General features: G+C 45.7%; 1 protein-coding gene across 7 annotated transcripts in view; it reads right to left on the bottom strand.

Annotated features, from left to right (window-relative positions):
* The window catches only part of VWA7 (von Willebrand factor A domain containing 7), a 64,869-nt gene that overhangs the window by 16,879 nt on the left and 31,848 nt on the right, over positions 1–16,142 (bottom strand). For 6 of the 7 annotated variants that reach the window (XR_004536538.1, XM_033915219.1, XM_033915216.1 and 3 more), the window contains exons 4-11: positions 15,748–15,844; positions 12,776–12,898; positions 8,236–8,431; positions 7,964–8,133; positions 7,265–7,377; positions 7,063–7,179; positions 6,567–6,755; positions 2,985–3,126 (exon numbers count right to left, since the gene is read on the bottom strand). Coding sequence is in view for 6 of the 7 variants with exons in the window: in XM_033915219.1 (XP_033771110.1) it covers positions 2,985–3,126; positions 6,567–6,755; positions 7,063–7,179; positions 7,265–7,377; positions 7,964–8,133; positions 8,236–8,431; positions 12,776–12,898; positions 15,748–15,844 (1,147 nt within the window). In the remaining variant the exon portion in view is untranslated. The remainder of the gene's footprint in view (positions 1–2,984; positions 3,127–6,566; positions 6,756–7,062; positions 7,180–7,264; positions 7,378–7,963; positions 8,134–8,235; positions 8,432–12,775; positions 12,899–15,747; positions 15,845–16,142) is intronic. The other variant, XM_033915221.1, reaches the window with a different exon arrangement.

Genomic DNA, 16,142 nt, shown 5'->3' on the forward strand with positions numbered 1-16,142 from the left:
GTAGTTAGGGGGTGGGCCATTAGGGTGGGCAGACTGGATGGGCCGTGGCCCTATTCTGCCGTCATGTTCTATGTTTCTATTTGGCATGTGGGATCTCTTCATGGAGGTAGTTAGGGGGTGGGCCATTAGGGTGGGCAGACTGGATGGGCCGCGGCTCTTTTCTGTCATCATGTTCTATGTTTCTATGTTTCTATCATCATAGGACCCTTAGGGACCCCTGAGGAAGACACCTTGTCGAAACGCGGGCCGTGGTGGGTCCTGCGCCGTCAGCCTATTAGGTCCTTTTGATTTTTATGTGGACTTATACCTTTTATGTGGATTGTTTATTTGGAACTTGACTTTTTTATGTACATTTGGAACTTCAATTAAAGTCCATTTCAAGATCATCGTCCCTCCACATTGCTTTTTTGGCACCTGAAAGTAAACCACTTAGGCTATAAGTGGTATATAAATACTTAACTAAATTCTCTTACAGTCCTTTTACTAAATCAGTTAGTGTGCCTTAGTAAAACGACCCCATGGTTTCCAAACTCTATTTAAAATCATCAGCTTTCCTCATTGCTCTCAACCGAGGTGGTAATGCATTCCATAACAACGGACCAGCTATACGTAAATGCGGTTTGGTGAACTGGTGGAAGCTGAATGCAGTTACCATGATAAGCTTCCAAAGACTATAGAACAAGGCAAAGAGATTAAAGTCAATAGAGAATGACACGGTGACAAAATTCATCACCTTTCCTGTCCCCATGGATAACCGCGGGAAATAATCCCATGTCATTTTCTAGTGTCTATTTCAACCTCGGTCCTTCTACTCCAGCATTTTTCAAAGCAAAGCTTGCGGGTCAGTGGTTGTGGCCATTCATACTCTGATTCTTATGTGAGTCAAGGATAATGAAGCCATTGTGACATCACTGATGTGATTGGCTCTTAGGCACTGGTGGAATGAGGCATTATGACATCACAATATCTGCTCTGGATACCAGAGACTGTCATTCTCTAGTGTCTGTTTCAACCTCAGTCCTTCTACAACAGCATTCTTCAAAGCAAAGCTTGCGGGTCAGTGGTTGTGGCCATTCATACTCTGATTCTTATGTGAGCCAAGGATAATGAAGCCATTGTGACATCACTGATGTGATTGGCTCTTAGGCACTGGTGGAATGAGGCATTATGACATCACAATATCTGTTCTGGATACCAGAGACTGTCATTCTGAAGTGTCTGTTTCAACCTCAGTCCTTCTACACCAGCATTCTTCAAAGCAAAGCTTGAGGGTCAGTGGTTGTGGCCATTCATACTCTGATTCTTATGGGAGCCAAGGATAATGAAGCCATTGTGACATCACTGATGTGATTGGCTCTTAGGCACTGGTGGAATGAGGCATTATGACATCACAATATCTGCTCTGGATACCAGAGACTGTCATTCTGTAGTGTCTGTTTCAACCTCAGTCCTTCTACACCAGCATTCTTCAAAGCAAAGCTTGAGGGTCAGTGGTTGTGGCCATTCATACTCTGATTCTTATGTGAGCCAAGGATAATGAAGCCATTGTGACATCACTGATGTGATTGGCTCTTAGGCACTGGTGGAATGAGGCATTATGACATCACAATATCTGCTCTGGATACCAGAGATTGTCATTCTCTAGTGTCTGTTTCAACCTCAGTCCTTCTACAACAGCATTCTTCAAAGCAAAGCTTGCGGGTCAGTGGTTGTGGCCATTCATACTCTGATTCTTATGGGAGCCAAGGATAATGACGCCATTGTGACATCACTGATGTGATTGGCTCTTAGGCACTGGTGGAATGAGGCATTATGACATCACAATATCTGCTCTGGATACCAGAGACTGTCATTCTCTAGTGTCTGTTTCAACCTCAGTCCTTCTACACCAGCATTCTTCAAAGCAAAGCTTGAGGGTCAGTGGTTGTGGCCATTCATACTCTGATTCTTCCCTCTCTCCTTAAAGAATGACATGAAGATGGTTTCCCGCGGAGACTGGAACAGTGATGAATTTTGTCACCGTGTCGTTCTCTAATTAAAGATTAAATTAAGGATTAAAGAGAGATTTCATGTGTGGGTCCTCGGGAGTGGAATACGCTTCCGGGATACTTACCACAGCAAAGAAGTTTAAGTAGTTTTAAGAAAATGTTGAAGAAACGCCTCTTCTGTAAGATGAAATACGGGACTTGATCTATAGTTTTTTGATGCGAGGCGCCGGTAGCCTCATTGTAATTTTAGGAGGCTTCACGTTATCATTATTATGTTTTATTGATGTTCGATTTGTTGTAATGTATGTGATTTTGTTTGTGTATGTACTTTATTGTGGCCCGCCTTGGGAAAGGCAGGGTAGAAATAAATAAATATAAATACAGTAAAACCTTGGTTTGCGAGCATAATTCGTTCCGAAAACATGCTTGTAATCCAAAACACTCCGTCTATCAAAGCGAATTTCCCCATAAGATATAATGGAAACTCGGACGATTTGTTTCACAACCCCAAAACTTTAATACAAAATACTATACGTACTCGTATCGCAAGACCTCGCTCGTTTAGAACAGTCACTGCACTCCCGCAGCGTCAGAGAGAGAAGAACCATCGGCTCAGTTGTGATGATGTGATGCGGGAGATGGGGGGGGGGTGTAGTTTTGTATCTGGGGGTTGTTTGTGCAGCTGTCCCTTGCCTGATGGTTCGTGTGTAAAAAGAACAGTATACCGGTAAACACAATTATTGTTCGCTTAGCCTAGCAGTGCAGAAAATTTAACATATCTTCCTTCAATGGATGGAAGAAAAGAACAATATTTAAGTCTGAGAATATCTGCTACAAATAAATGGGAAATAATGTCATATGGAAAAAAACAAAAACAAAAAACAAACCCACACACAGCCTTGTCTTCCTAAACTAAGTTGGCTTTGCAGTATACCAGGTCAGCAAGGAGTCAAATCAGCCAAAGAAGTGGGCTCCATCTCACATTTTCACCCATACCTGTTGGACCGATAATCTGGAAATCATCTACATCTCCGTGGATGTGAATCTTGACCTTCTCCAGTAGGCTGTCCAGATAGAAGTGGTAAGCCCTCCACTTCCTGTGGCCAGGCTCCTTCTTCTGGACATGGAACAGAGTGATCTGAAGGAAACACTTCCGTTAATATTCATATTGCATTTTGGCAGATAAATCATACTTATGCACTGATTGGGCCACACTGGTTATGATGTCAGACACTTATACAGAATGGGCCAGTCAGGCAGCAGTGAGGATGTGATGTCATTTGTGCAGCTCTTATTAAAAGGGCTGGTGTTAGACAAGCTGAAACCCGTGAAAGAAATTTGGAAGAGGGCCCCAAAATCCTTTCTAACACGGGGGACCAAAGCAATTGCCCTGGTTGCTCCCTCTTAATACTGGCCTGGAAGGATCCTCCCACTCCAATATCAGTTTTTCTGGTTGAACCTTTCTGCATCTGCTAAGCTAAGGAAATTCCAACGGGAAATGTTACACGGTCGCAAGAGGATTGTGAAAAACTGCAAGAGGACCTTGTGAGACTGGGCATCAAAATGGCAGATGACGTTTAGTGAGAGCAAGTGCAAAGTGATGCATTTAGGAAAGAGGAACCCTAAGTGGATCTAGGTGTCATTGTTCAGGATACTTTGAAACCCTCAGCTCAATGTGCGGAGTCCGCTAAGAAAGCAAATAGAATTTTAGAAATTATTACGAAAGAAATAGAAAACAAAGTTGAAAATGTTATAATGCCCTTGTATCGCTCTATGTAACGGCCACATCTCAAATACTGTGTGTAATTCTGGTTGCCATATCTCATAAAATATATAGTGGAATTAGAAAAGGTGCAGAGAAAGGCAATGAAAATGATAAAAGGGTTGAGACGATTTCCCTATGAGGAAAGGCTAAAGCGGCTAGGGTTCTTCAGCTTGGAGAAGAGACGGCTCAAGCATGTTATGATAAAGGTTTATAAAACACTGGGTGGAGTGGAAAGGGTAGATGTGAATCGCTTGTTTACTCTTTCCAAAAATACTAGGACTAAGGGGCATGCAATGAAGCTACTATGTAGTAGATTTAAAACAAACCAGAGAAAATATTTCTTCACACAACTCTGGAATTTGTTGCCAAAGAATGCGTGAAATCAGTTTGCATAGCAGGGTTTAAAAAAGGTTTGGATAATTTCCTAAAAGAGAAGTCCATAGGCCATTACCGAGATGGCTTGGGGAAATCCACTGCTTATTCCTAGGAAATCTGTTTTACTACTTGGGATCTTGCCAGGTTCTTGGGACCTGGGTTGGCCACTATTTGAAACAGGATACTGGGCTTGATGGACCTTCGGTCTGTTCCAGTATGGCAAAGGTGACATAATTCCTGCAAGCTCTGTCCTCATCTGCTCAAGCTTCAAACACTTTAAAATCATAAGTGTTCGAGGCTTGTGCGGTTAAGGCAGAGCTTACAGGAATGAGAAAGGAACTGCAACAAACCTCACGGGGACAGGACCGGGAAATTGAGTTTTTGCAGGACGGGAAAAAATTTGTCCCCATGTCATTCTCTTCCATAGAGTATCCGAGGGTCGGACATGACTGAATGGATATCAGTAGTAATAGTACCTTGTGTAGAGATTGTTAAATCTTCTATTTTTGTAACATCTTTATGGAGGAGAGGAGAAAAGTAAAGGATATCCTATGTAAATAGACTGGAACTGGGGGTTTGTTTTTTTTTTTTTTCCAAGGAAACTGCCTCTTTTACTAACAGAAAAGTAAAGTTCATGTTTGAAGCTTAGAATTCTGGTTTAGTCTACTTTCTTGGAACGAGTGAGTGGACTGTCTTGGTGCTGGCTTGCAAAGTCTCCCGGCTCTTGAGTTGATCCCAGCCCTGGTCCTGACAAAAATATTCCGTGTGCCCTGCGTTCCAGCATCCGGGTAAGGGGTACGCCGACGAAAGCATGCAGGACATAAGAACATAAGAAGCGCCATCTCCGGAACAGACCCTAGGTCCATCAAGTCCGGCGATCCGCACACGCGGAGGCCCCCGCCAGGCGTACCCTGGCATAGTTTTGGTCCCCATATCGCTCCAAGCTTTTCGTAAAGAGAAGTGCATCTAACCTACCCCTACCCATGTCACTTCATGCCACTCATAAGGAGATGTACATCTAACTTACCCTTAAATCCTAGAACGGTGGATTCCGCAATTACCTCTTCTGGGAGAGCATTCCAGGTGTCCACCACTCGTTGCGTGAGGCAGAACTTCCTGATATTTGTCTTGAACTTGTCCCCCCTTAGCTTCAGCCCATGTCCTCTTGTCCGTGCCACATTGGACATTGTAAATAACGTTTTTTCCTGCTCTATTTTGTCGATTCCTTTCAGTATTTTGAATGTCTCGATCAGATTCCCTCGTAGTCTCCTTTTCTCAAGGGAGAACAACCCCAGTCTCTTAAGTCTTTCCGACACCTGCACCCAAGATAAATGCACGCCGCCGGTTCCACCGCTTTTACAGCTTACCATTAGCGTTCTGAGGGGATGGGGGTTGGAAACCCCCAAGTACACTTAAAACTGGTCGCGCTTCTGTTGGGGAGGGGGGGTTGGGGAGGGGGAACCCCCGCCAGTATACTGAAAACTTCCGTTCTCTCGCTGTTCGGGAGTTTTCAGCGAAGGGGGGGATTCCCCCCCCACACACAGCGCCAGCATGAGCATGAGCAGTTATAAGTGTACTCCCACCCCATCCTCAGAACGGTAACGATTAGACGTACAAGTGGTGGAACCGGTGGCACGCATTCGTCCTGTGCGCAGGTGTCGGCGTGCTTTTGACATGCCATCGGGTAAGGCCTAGGCAGCTGCCTAGCATCCTGGGGCTTACACAATATTCATGCAGTGATCATTACTTTTGTGTTTCATCATCAAAGTCTTGGAAATGCTGCAGAATAGAGGTCTGAAAATTAATTGAGGGGGAGGGATAGAAGGCTGAAGGTTTGCCTCAGGCGCTCACTCCCCTTGCGCTAGCTCTGGGACAGTGGAGAAAGTCTGGGGAGGGGGAAGGGGGGACTGGGGAATCATAACATGCCAGAAAGTGTGCAATCTGGAGGAGGCAGATAGGAGTTTTACCAAGCTGGAGCCACTTCAGTCTGGGGGGGCATTGAAAGAGAAGGACTGTGCTGGATGTGGTGGGTTCTGGAAACAGTGGCTAGGGGGTGTTTAGCTAGGGGGGGTGTCCTAGCTAGACTCTCTCCCCACGACCAAAGCTACCACACCTCACCCCAAACTCTTACTTCCTCATTATAGGTACCCTATATTCTCTGCATGCTACAATGTCCTCTTCACAATTGTACCCAGCTACTCCCTGGGGTCCGAGCATTTTCAATGTAATATGTAAAAAGTTAAGTCTTATATTGTAATCCAATGTATATTTTTCTTCTAACCAACTTGCACCTTGTAATCACTGACCGCTCAGTGACATCTTATCTATTTATACACTGTAATTCGCTGACTGTACAGCTTTTCTTTATCGTGAACCGCCTAGAAGTCGCAAGATTGTGGCGGTATAGAAAAAATAAAGTTATTATTATTATTATTTACCATGCCAGAGTTGGTGGAGTCTTGGATAATGGAAGAGACCTCCCGGATGTCGTGGTTGGTTGTGAATATTATCTCTCCGCCTGATTTCTGGGCCAGGGAGATATAGAGGTCAAACCTGTCTGGGGGAAGAGCCTCCCTTCGCCCTCGGCCAGGGGTCCGAGAGGGGTCCTCTGTGATCAGAAAAGAGACCTGAGGGGAGAGAAAAGGGAAAAGATTGGTGCAAACTAAAAAGAGACAGAGAAGGATAAAACTGGAAAGGTAAAAAGAGGAGAGTAGTTAGGGGGTGGGTTGATCTTTATTTGCAGTCAGACAGTCATACCCCAAACAATCTTGTCTACACAGGACAAACATTTTGATTAAATCACAGATTAAGTATGGATTTTACAACTGATGGGATACCATTACACAGTGACATGGAGAACACATGCCCAGCTTATACTAATCCTTTGCCACTCTACAGTACCCTGTAAGACCAGTGACATTGCAAACACTTTACCTTGGACTTTCTCTCCTGAATCAAAGATTCCACAGAGTTTGCCAGCTCAACGTCTTTGGAGGACGCATCAGTGAAGACGAAAATCTCAGAGTGGGGAGGTGTGTTCAGGAGGGCTAACTGAACGGAGAAGGAGCGCAAGGAAAGAAGTTAAAAGAGGAACAAGTCATCTGGGGATCGGGGTGAGGAGCATTCGGATTTGTACCTGGATGGCAGAGAGACTCATCTCTGGCTCGTCCCCTCCCCCCAGAGCGGTCAGATTGCTCAAGATATCCCAGAATACATCAGGGTCTCGCGTTTTATAGACAGGGCCAAAGGCTGGAATGATAAAATGGGGAATAAAGGGAGCATTAGATGTTTCATCAGAACCTCATGTCATAGAGACGTCTGTATCTGCTGGGCATTGGCCAGCGTCGGCTGTTCCTCTGACGTCACTTCCTAGACGCGGGTCCAGGAAGTGATGTCAAAGGAAGAGTCGACACTGGCGCGAGCAGCAGAATGGGGTTGCTGCCCGCACCGGGAATGTTAAAGAGGAATGGGGGGGGAAGGGGCACATGCACACGGCAGGAGGGGGCGGGGAAAGGAGTGGATGGCAGTAGAGGGGCAGAGAAGAGGGTGAGGGAGAGGCACCACCACCCCGGGTGCCTCTCACCCTCACTACACTACTGTGCATAGAACTACGTTCAACCCACGCTAACCATGGGGCTAGGCTTTCTGCACTTTCCCCTCTCTTGCCCTTTCTTCCCATTGTTCCCACATCCCTTAAGTTAACTCAACTTGTACATCAACTCAACTTGTACATCAACTCAACTTGTACTCCACTAATCTTCTGTAAACCACATAGAACTTAACGGTATTGCGGTATATAAACTGTTATTATTATTATTATTATTGCTATATGTACCTGGGTCATGGAACGGTACCAGTATGTAGAAATCAGGCTCCTCTGGCGTGTTACGTCGCTGGTCAATAATAGACCGCGTCTGCAGCTTGGCTGCTGTGATTTCTTCTCCCATACTCCCCGTTGTGTCGATGACAAAACTCAGCCCTGAGCCGGAGCCCAGCCCCAGGAGTCTGCAGACAAAGCAACTCAGCGTCATACAGGAAACTTGTCTTTTCTCCTCGTGCTGAAATCGACATAAGCAGAGGTTAAGGAAGAACCTGCCCTAGGAATACCTGATGAAATGCTTGTCACCCAGGTGGGCTCGCAGCTCGCGCAGGAACTTCACCGAGGCCTCCCTGGCGATCCTGGCAGCCTCGGCGTGCAGGTAGTTGTGCGGGGAGAAAATCTTAGATTCGCTGTCTTTGTTGATACCGCCTCTGGCGCTCTCCTTCGTGCTGTCATCAAAATGTCCGCCGTGGCTGCACTTCCCTGGAGACGGAAAGGGAGAGAGACACGACAGGAATGACACCGACTGACCTCGGCTTTTCTCTTCTCTGGTCTGTCTGAAAGCTCTGGATTCTAATCAGTGGCGTAGCGAGGGTAGGAGGTGCCAGGGTGGTAGCCCCTTCCCCCCCTCCCTTTGATGGAGGATGCCCCAACTTTGTTGGCTGGGCTGAGAACTTTTCAGCGGCCCCCTCGTAAAGTACATCCCTGTTTATTCAGGTGTATACATCTTGGGAACCATTGCTTTCAAGAGACAGTGGGCCCAGTTCTATAAACAGCACTTGATGGCTAAGCGCTCTTCAGCTCGGTTGTCAATCAACCACTAGGCATCATTTATAGAATCGCACCTAGCAACGCCTAACTCAACTTAGCTGCCAGTAGGCATCATAAAGTTAAGTACCAGTATAGTAAGCCAAGGTTTTCCTAGTTTTCCTGGCCTAATTTACCAGCACCAAATACAAACACCTAACAATGCCTAAGTCATTTCAACGCCAATCTCCGCACTAACCTCGCCAAGTTCCACATGGAACGTAAATTAATCATTTTTACATTTTTTTTTTCCCCCCCAATTATCATTCTAATTAAGCCAGGGATCTCAAAGTCCCTCCTTGAGGGCCGCAATCCAGTCGGGTTTTCAGGATTCCCCAATGAATATGCATTGAAAGCAGTGCTCAGTCTTCACCTGTGAGGCACCGGGACACGGTCCGCAGTTGAAGGCAACACAAAGCACAGAAGACCCGTTTCAGAATTTTGAGTTCACACCAGGTGAAGTTTACAGTGAACTGGCAAGACTCAAGGTGAACAAAGCCATGGGACCAGACAATTTGCACCCAAGAGTGCTCAGAGAATTGAGCGATGTCCTGGCGAAACCGTTGGCTGAGCTATTCAATCTCTCCCTAAGTAAGGGGAAAGTTCCCCGGGACTGGAAATTAGCTAATGTCATTCCTCTGCATAAAAAGGGTTGCAGGGCAGAGGCTGCGAATTATAGACTGGTGAGTCTCACATCAATAGTGTGCAAACTCATGGAAACACTAATTAAAAGCAAATTGGACACGATCTTGAATGAAGGGAATCTTCGGAATCCCAGTCAGCATGGATTCACCAAGGGTAGGTCCTGCCAATCCAATCTCATCAGCTTCTTTGACTGGGTAACAAGAAAGTTGGACTTGGGAGAGTCTTTGGACATCGTGAACCTGGACTTCAGTAAAGCTTTTGACAGTGTCCCACACCGCAGGCTGCTAAGCAAAATGGAATCGATGGGGTTAGAAGAGACACTAACTGCATGGGTCAATGATTGGCTGAATGGCAGACTTCAGAGGGTGGTGGTTAATGGTACCCTCTCTAAAACATCGGAGGTGACCAGTGGAGTGCCGCAGGGCTCGGTCCTGGGTCCACTCCTTTTCAACATATTCATAGGGGATCTGACTCAAGGGCTTCAAGGTAAAATAACACTATTCGCCGATGACGCCAAACTATGTAATATAGTAAGTGAATGCAGTTTACAGAATTATATGGCGCAGGACCTGCTTACATTGGAAAGTTGGTCCTCAACCTGGCAGCTAGGCTTCAATGCTAAGAAATGTAAGGTCATGCACCTCGGAAGCGGAAATCCATGCAGGACGTACTTCTTGAACGGAGAAACTTTAACTAGGACTTCAGCAGAACGAGATTTAGGAGTAATCATCAGTGCAGACATGAAAACTGCCAATCAAGTGGAGAAGGCTTCATCTAAGGCAAGGCAGATATTGGGTTGTATCAATAGAAGTTTCGTCAGCCGAAAGCCTGAAGTCATAATGCCGTTGTACAGGGCCATGGTGAGACCTCATCTGGAGTACTGTGTGCAATTCTGGAGGCCACATTACAGTAAAGATGTGCGCAGAATTGAATCGGTTCAGCGGATGGCCACCAGGATGATCTCGGGGCTCAAGGGTCTCTCGTACGAAGAGAGATTGAACAAATTGCAGCTCTACACTCTCGAGGAACGTAGGGAGAGGGGAGACATGATCGAAACATTTAAGTACCTCACGGGACGTGTCGAAGTGGAAGATGATATTTTCTTTCTCAAGGGACCCTCGGCCACAAGAGGGCACCGGCTCAAACTCAGGGGCGGAAAATTTCATGGCGACACCAGAAAGTATTTCTTCACAGAGAGAGTGGTTGATCATTGGAACAAGCTTCCAGTGCAGGTGATCGAGGCAGACAGCGTGCCAGACTTTAAGAATAAATGGGATACCCATGTGGGATCCCTACGAGGGTCAAGATAAGGAAATTGGGTCATTAGGGCATAGACAGGGGGTGGGTAAGCAGAGTGGGCAGACTTGATGGGCTGTAGCCCTTTTCTGCCGTCATCTTCTATGTTTCTATGGATTACGGCCCTCGAGGAGGGACTTTGAGACCCCTGGCATTATTCATATGGAAACAAACCTTTTCTAGAGAATGGAAAGCAGCAGAACTAGAGGACATGAAATTGAGGTTACAAGGGGGATTGGCTTAGAACAGGGGTGTCAAAGTCCCTCCTCGAGGGCCGCAATCCAGTCGGGTTTTCAGGATTTTCCCAATGAATATGCATTGAAAGCAGTGCATGCACATAGATCTCATGCATATTCATTGGGGAAATCCTGAAAACCCGACTGGATTGTGGCCCTCAAGGAGGGACTTTGAGTCCCCTGAATTAAGCCCATTTAAAAAAAGTTGAGTTCTATGCTAGGCACCACCGATCTGTAGAGTCAGAGCCAGTATCTCCAGCATTTTTGACTATATATCTAAAAATGGCAAAGCAGTTTCTAGTTTACTCTAGTCCAGGGGTAGGCAATTCTGGTCCTCGAGAGCCGGCGCCAGGTCAGGTTTTCAGGATATCCACAATGAATATGCATGAGATAGATTTGCAGCTCAAGGAGGCAGCGCGTGCAAATCCATCTCATACATATTCATTGTGGAGATCCTGAAAACCTGACCTGGCTCCGGCTCGCGAGGACCGGAATTGCCTACCCCTGCTCTAGTCTAACTGGTCCTGAAACGTTGCTTCACTTTTGGACAGTTCATTCAGAGAAAATACCTGCATATAATAAATGTCAACCATTTTGGCTGTACCACAGAAAAGCAGTTTATCAAATCCAAGACCCGTTATCCTGACTCTTTACCTTCAGGTCAATGTGTAAGCTGGATCTCTTTAGTCTTAAGCACTGCAGCTCAGGTTTTAGGTTTTTACAGAACCTAGCCGCACCTTCAAAAAGATATAAAAAGGATGGAGTCGGTCTAGAGCAGTGGTCTCAAACTCAAACCCTTTGCAGGGCCACCTTTTGGATTTGTAGGTACTTGGAGGGCCTCAGAAAAAATAGTTAATGTCTTATTAAAGAAATGACAATTTTGCATGAGGTAAAACTATTTATAGTTTATAAATCTTTCCTTTTGGCTAAGTCTTAATAATAATATTGTAATTTATAGCTAAAGAGACATATGATCAAGAAACTGTTTTATTTTACTTTTGTGATTATGATAAATATAGTGAGGGCCTCAAAATAGTACCTGGCGGGCCGCATGTGGCCCCCTGGGCTGCGAGTTTGAGACCACTGGTCTAGAGGAAGGCTACTAAAATAGTGCGTGGTCTTCATCGTAAGGCATATGGGGACAGAGTTAAAGATCTCAATATGTATACTTTGGAGGAAAGGAGGGAGAGGGTAGATATGATAGAGACGTTTAAATACCTATGTGGCATAAATGTGCATGAGTCGAGTCTTTCATTTGAAAGGAAGCTCTGGAATGAGATGGCATAGGATGAAGTTAAGGGGTGATAGGCTCAGGAGTAATCTAAGGAAATACTTTTTTTTACAGAAAGGGTGGTAGATGCGTGGAACAGTCTCCCGGAAGACGTGGTGGAGTCAAAGACTGTGTCTGAATTCAAGAAAGCCTGGGATAGGCATATAGGATCTCTTAGAGAGAGGAAGAGATAATGGTTACTGCAGATGGGCAGCATTTGGCCTTTATCTGCCATCATGATGCAATGTTTTTATAACCATAAAGTTCTATGACATCACAATGCAGATGTAAAGAGCCTTAGCCAACAGGGAGAGGAGGAGATAGTGGATTCTGCAGAGGGATTTATCATTATCCACACTGAGAAAATTGCCATCTCTGGCTTTTTCTGTAGAAGATTTAAATTTCAGTTACATTAAATTCAAGGCATGACATCTTCCTCAGGAAAATGGGAAAGAGTGGCAAGAGAGGATATACTGTGATGGCTTCCTGAGGATGCAACAGATGAAGAATGGATTTCAAAGAGAGGCCATGTGAGAGGTCTCGCTGATGAGAGACAGCTTGGCTGGCACTCACCTAGTGGCTTCTTGGGGTGTGTCCCATAGTAGCCAGTGGTAAGGAGTCGCCTCTTGTTCAAACTGGGAAGGATGTTGTCCCAGCAGGCCCACTCAGAGCAGTCGCTGCAGGTGTGTTCCTGTGCTGGAGAGAAATGGGGGGGGGGGGGAGGGGGGAAAGGAGTGATGGCACAAAACTTAGAAAACCGTGTAACGTTGCATGCAGACACCATAATCATTCCCCTCCCCCGCAAACACCCTCAAGGCATGGCCCACTTTATATCAAATTATACCCGAAGAGGTAAATATGACTCTTACAGGCTTTCGATTATTGTACTTCCATCCCTTATCCCGTACTGGTCCTGTCTGTCCTGTAAGCCATGTATTTGCTGTATGACTTTTTTTTTTGTTTCTCTGTATACTGTCATAAATTGTTTTTACATTACATTACAGTGGTGCCTCACACAACGAACTTAATTCGTTCCAGGAGCAAGTTTGTTATGCGAAAAGTTCGTTATGTGAAACGCATTTTCCCATAACAATACATGTAAAAAAAAATAATTCGTTCTGTAGCATAAAATATGCTAAGATGACATAAAAAAAGATAAATTTACCTTGTTAGAGCTGTTAGCATGATATAGAGGGGATATATGTGAAGGGGAGGGGAGACAGGGGTTTTGTTGATCCTTGCTGTGTATTATAATCACCCCCCACATACTCCCCAGTACCTTTTTTAATTCCTCCCATCTTTCCCAGCCAGTGGCGTACAGGCCAGAAGCGCAGAGATCAGGAGCAATTCCTCTGCACGCCTGTGTGGGCCCATGCCGATCTCCGAATGGCTGCAGTTAGTTCTTGTGAGTCCCGCGAGAGCTGACTGCAGCCATTCAGAGATCAGCGCAGGCCCAGGCGGCGGGGGGGAGGTTTAAAAATATGCGGTGGCGGCGAGGGGAGGTTTAAACATATGCGGTGGCGGCGGGGGGAGGTTTAAACATATGCGGTGGCGGCGGGGGGAGGTTTAAACATATGCGGTGGCGGCGGGGGGAGGTTTAAAAATATGCGGTGGCGGCGGGGGGAGGTTTAAAATATGTAGCGCCAGTTAAGCGATGCAGCTCGGGCGACTTCGTTGTGTGAAACGAAGTCCGTTGTACGGATCAAGACAAGAAGTTCGTTGTGCGCAGCGTTCGCTGTGCGAGGCGGCCGTTATGCGAGGCACCACTGTACATTACATTAGGGATTTCTATTCCGCCATTACCTTGCAGTTCAAGGCGGATTACAAAAGAATTATCCGAGATGTATTACAACAAGAACTAACAAAAAAAAAAAAAAAAATGGGTCATTTTCAAAAAGAGTGAGAAATGGGTAAGGTTATTTGTTTGGGGTAGTTGGCTTTAGTGAGAGGTGGAGTTTGAGACTTTCTTTTTTCAGAGTTTTCTTGAAGAGTATGGTCTTTATTTCTTTTCTAAAAATCTTGTAGTCGAGGGATGCCGTCAGTAGATTGGCGATTTGGTTGTCTAGTTTGGTTCATAGACAACGGCGCGAAAGACAAAGGCGCGCGCCGAAGAAAATTGCAGTTTTTAGGGGCTCCGACAGGGGGTTTTGTTGGGGAACCCCCCCCCACTTTACTTAATAGACATCGCGCCGGCGTTATGGGGGGTTTGGGGGGTTGTAACCCTCCACATTTTACTGTAAACTGAACTTTTTCCCTAAAAACAGGGAAAAAGTGAAGTTTTCATTAAAATGTGGGGGGTTACAACCCCCCAAACCCCCATAATGCCGGCGCGATGTCTATTAAGTAAAGTGGGGGGGTTCCCCCCCATGCCCCCCCCCCGTCGGAGCCCTAAAAACAGTAATTTTGAGCGGTGCGCGCCTCCACGCTGCGCTCAATTGTCTGGGCGCGCCTTTGTCCCGGCGCGCTTTTGACCTGACACCGTCTAGTTTGGCTGCTTGAGTGGCCAGGAGGCCATCATATAGTTTTTAGAATTGTGCATCGCCTTGAATACATGATTAGGTAATTAATCAAATATTAAATAAACTTGAACTTTCAACAAATGTCATTCAATGTAGTGTACAATAAAATATTCTTAACAAAAATCAACACAATCCACTCCAATCAATAACAACCCAACCCCCTTCCTCACATCTCCCATCCATCCAGCTCCCCTTCTTACATAAATTACCCATCCCCATAACGCTGAGTGAAAAATCAAGTCTTTGTCTCTGAAAAAGTACAGAATCTTGAAGCACCTTCGATTCCCCTTGAAAGCAGCTCTACAGTCATCAAGCCAAAATTTGAGATGAGGAAGGGGGCGGAGGTCGGACAGAGATGACATAGTCGTAGTCCTTAATACAAAAAAGGCACTGAGAAGTTTTAAAGTGGCCATAGGACACACGTGTTTGCACATGGGTTCTTAGGACATAGTCCCAACCGTCTAACCTGGAAAGGGGCAGTAGACGTGACTGCCCCATTGGAACTAAGGAAGCCCATGTGGAAAAACTTAGATCAAATGTTCAGATTGGGGATGGGGGAAGGGTAAATCATACTCCCCTATAACTCTTATTTGAAGACACGCTCTTATTGAAAATTAACTGAACCTGACCTGGAGAAAACTTGATTATATAGTCAGGTATTTGGCTTTAAGGCAAATGCAAACTCCCCTGCCAAAACTATTCACGTGAGTGCAAAAATATTGCAGTCCTCCATGGTCAAAATTACAGAAGGCTCAGCCATCGCGCTCTGCTGTCAATGCACAGAATATGCCAGAAATATTCGTGTAATGTCATGTAATGGCCTCTCTCCTTGCTCCCACAAGCTCACCATGTAGACAAGAGGCTAGCACTGGAGGCGTTAGCTATGCATGTGATGAAAGCAACCTCGGACAAGAGGAGAATGAAGAGGAAATATCCCCTCCCACCCCACCTCATCTAGCCCCAACAAGCTGTGGTCACCCCGAAAGCGAAGGGGTTACCAGAGGGACTGAAGATCTCAGATCATACCATCTGCGATGGAGGAGATGTCTCTTCCTACTGTCACCAGATCAGGATGGGCCTTCCTGTATCCCATCTCTATCCAGTTACTGTGGCTGTAAAAATCCTGAGACAGGAGATAGCAAGAAATAACAAGACAACATGTGAGACAGAGAAGAGAGAAATAGGGCGTGAAAGGTTCTCATTCAATGTAGCTTCAGATCAAAGTGATACATAGATGGGGGAAACTGCAATGTCTAGATCATCCACAAGGGGGCATCTAGGGTTTGTCAGCCTCATAATTCTGGTTCACTGTCATGCCGACTAGGAGGCTGACACAACAGGGCCTCCTCCCACCTTGCACTCAATCCCTCCCCTCATACTGAGGTACACAGCAGGACTGGATGACAGCCATGCTGGAGAAT

This window comes from Geotrypetes seraphini, chromosome 12, assembly GCF_902459505.1.
Source record: "Geotrypetes seraphini chromosome 12, aGeoSer1.1, whole genome shotgun sequence".
NCBI classification, from domain to species: Eukaryota; Metazoa; Chordata; class Amphibia; order Gymnophiona; family Dermophiidae; genus Geotrypetes; species Geotrypetes seraphini.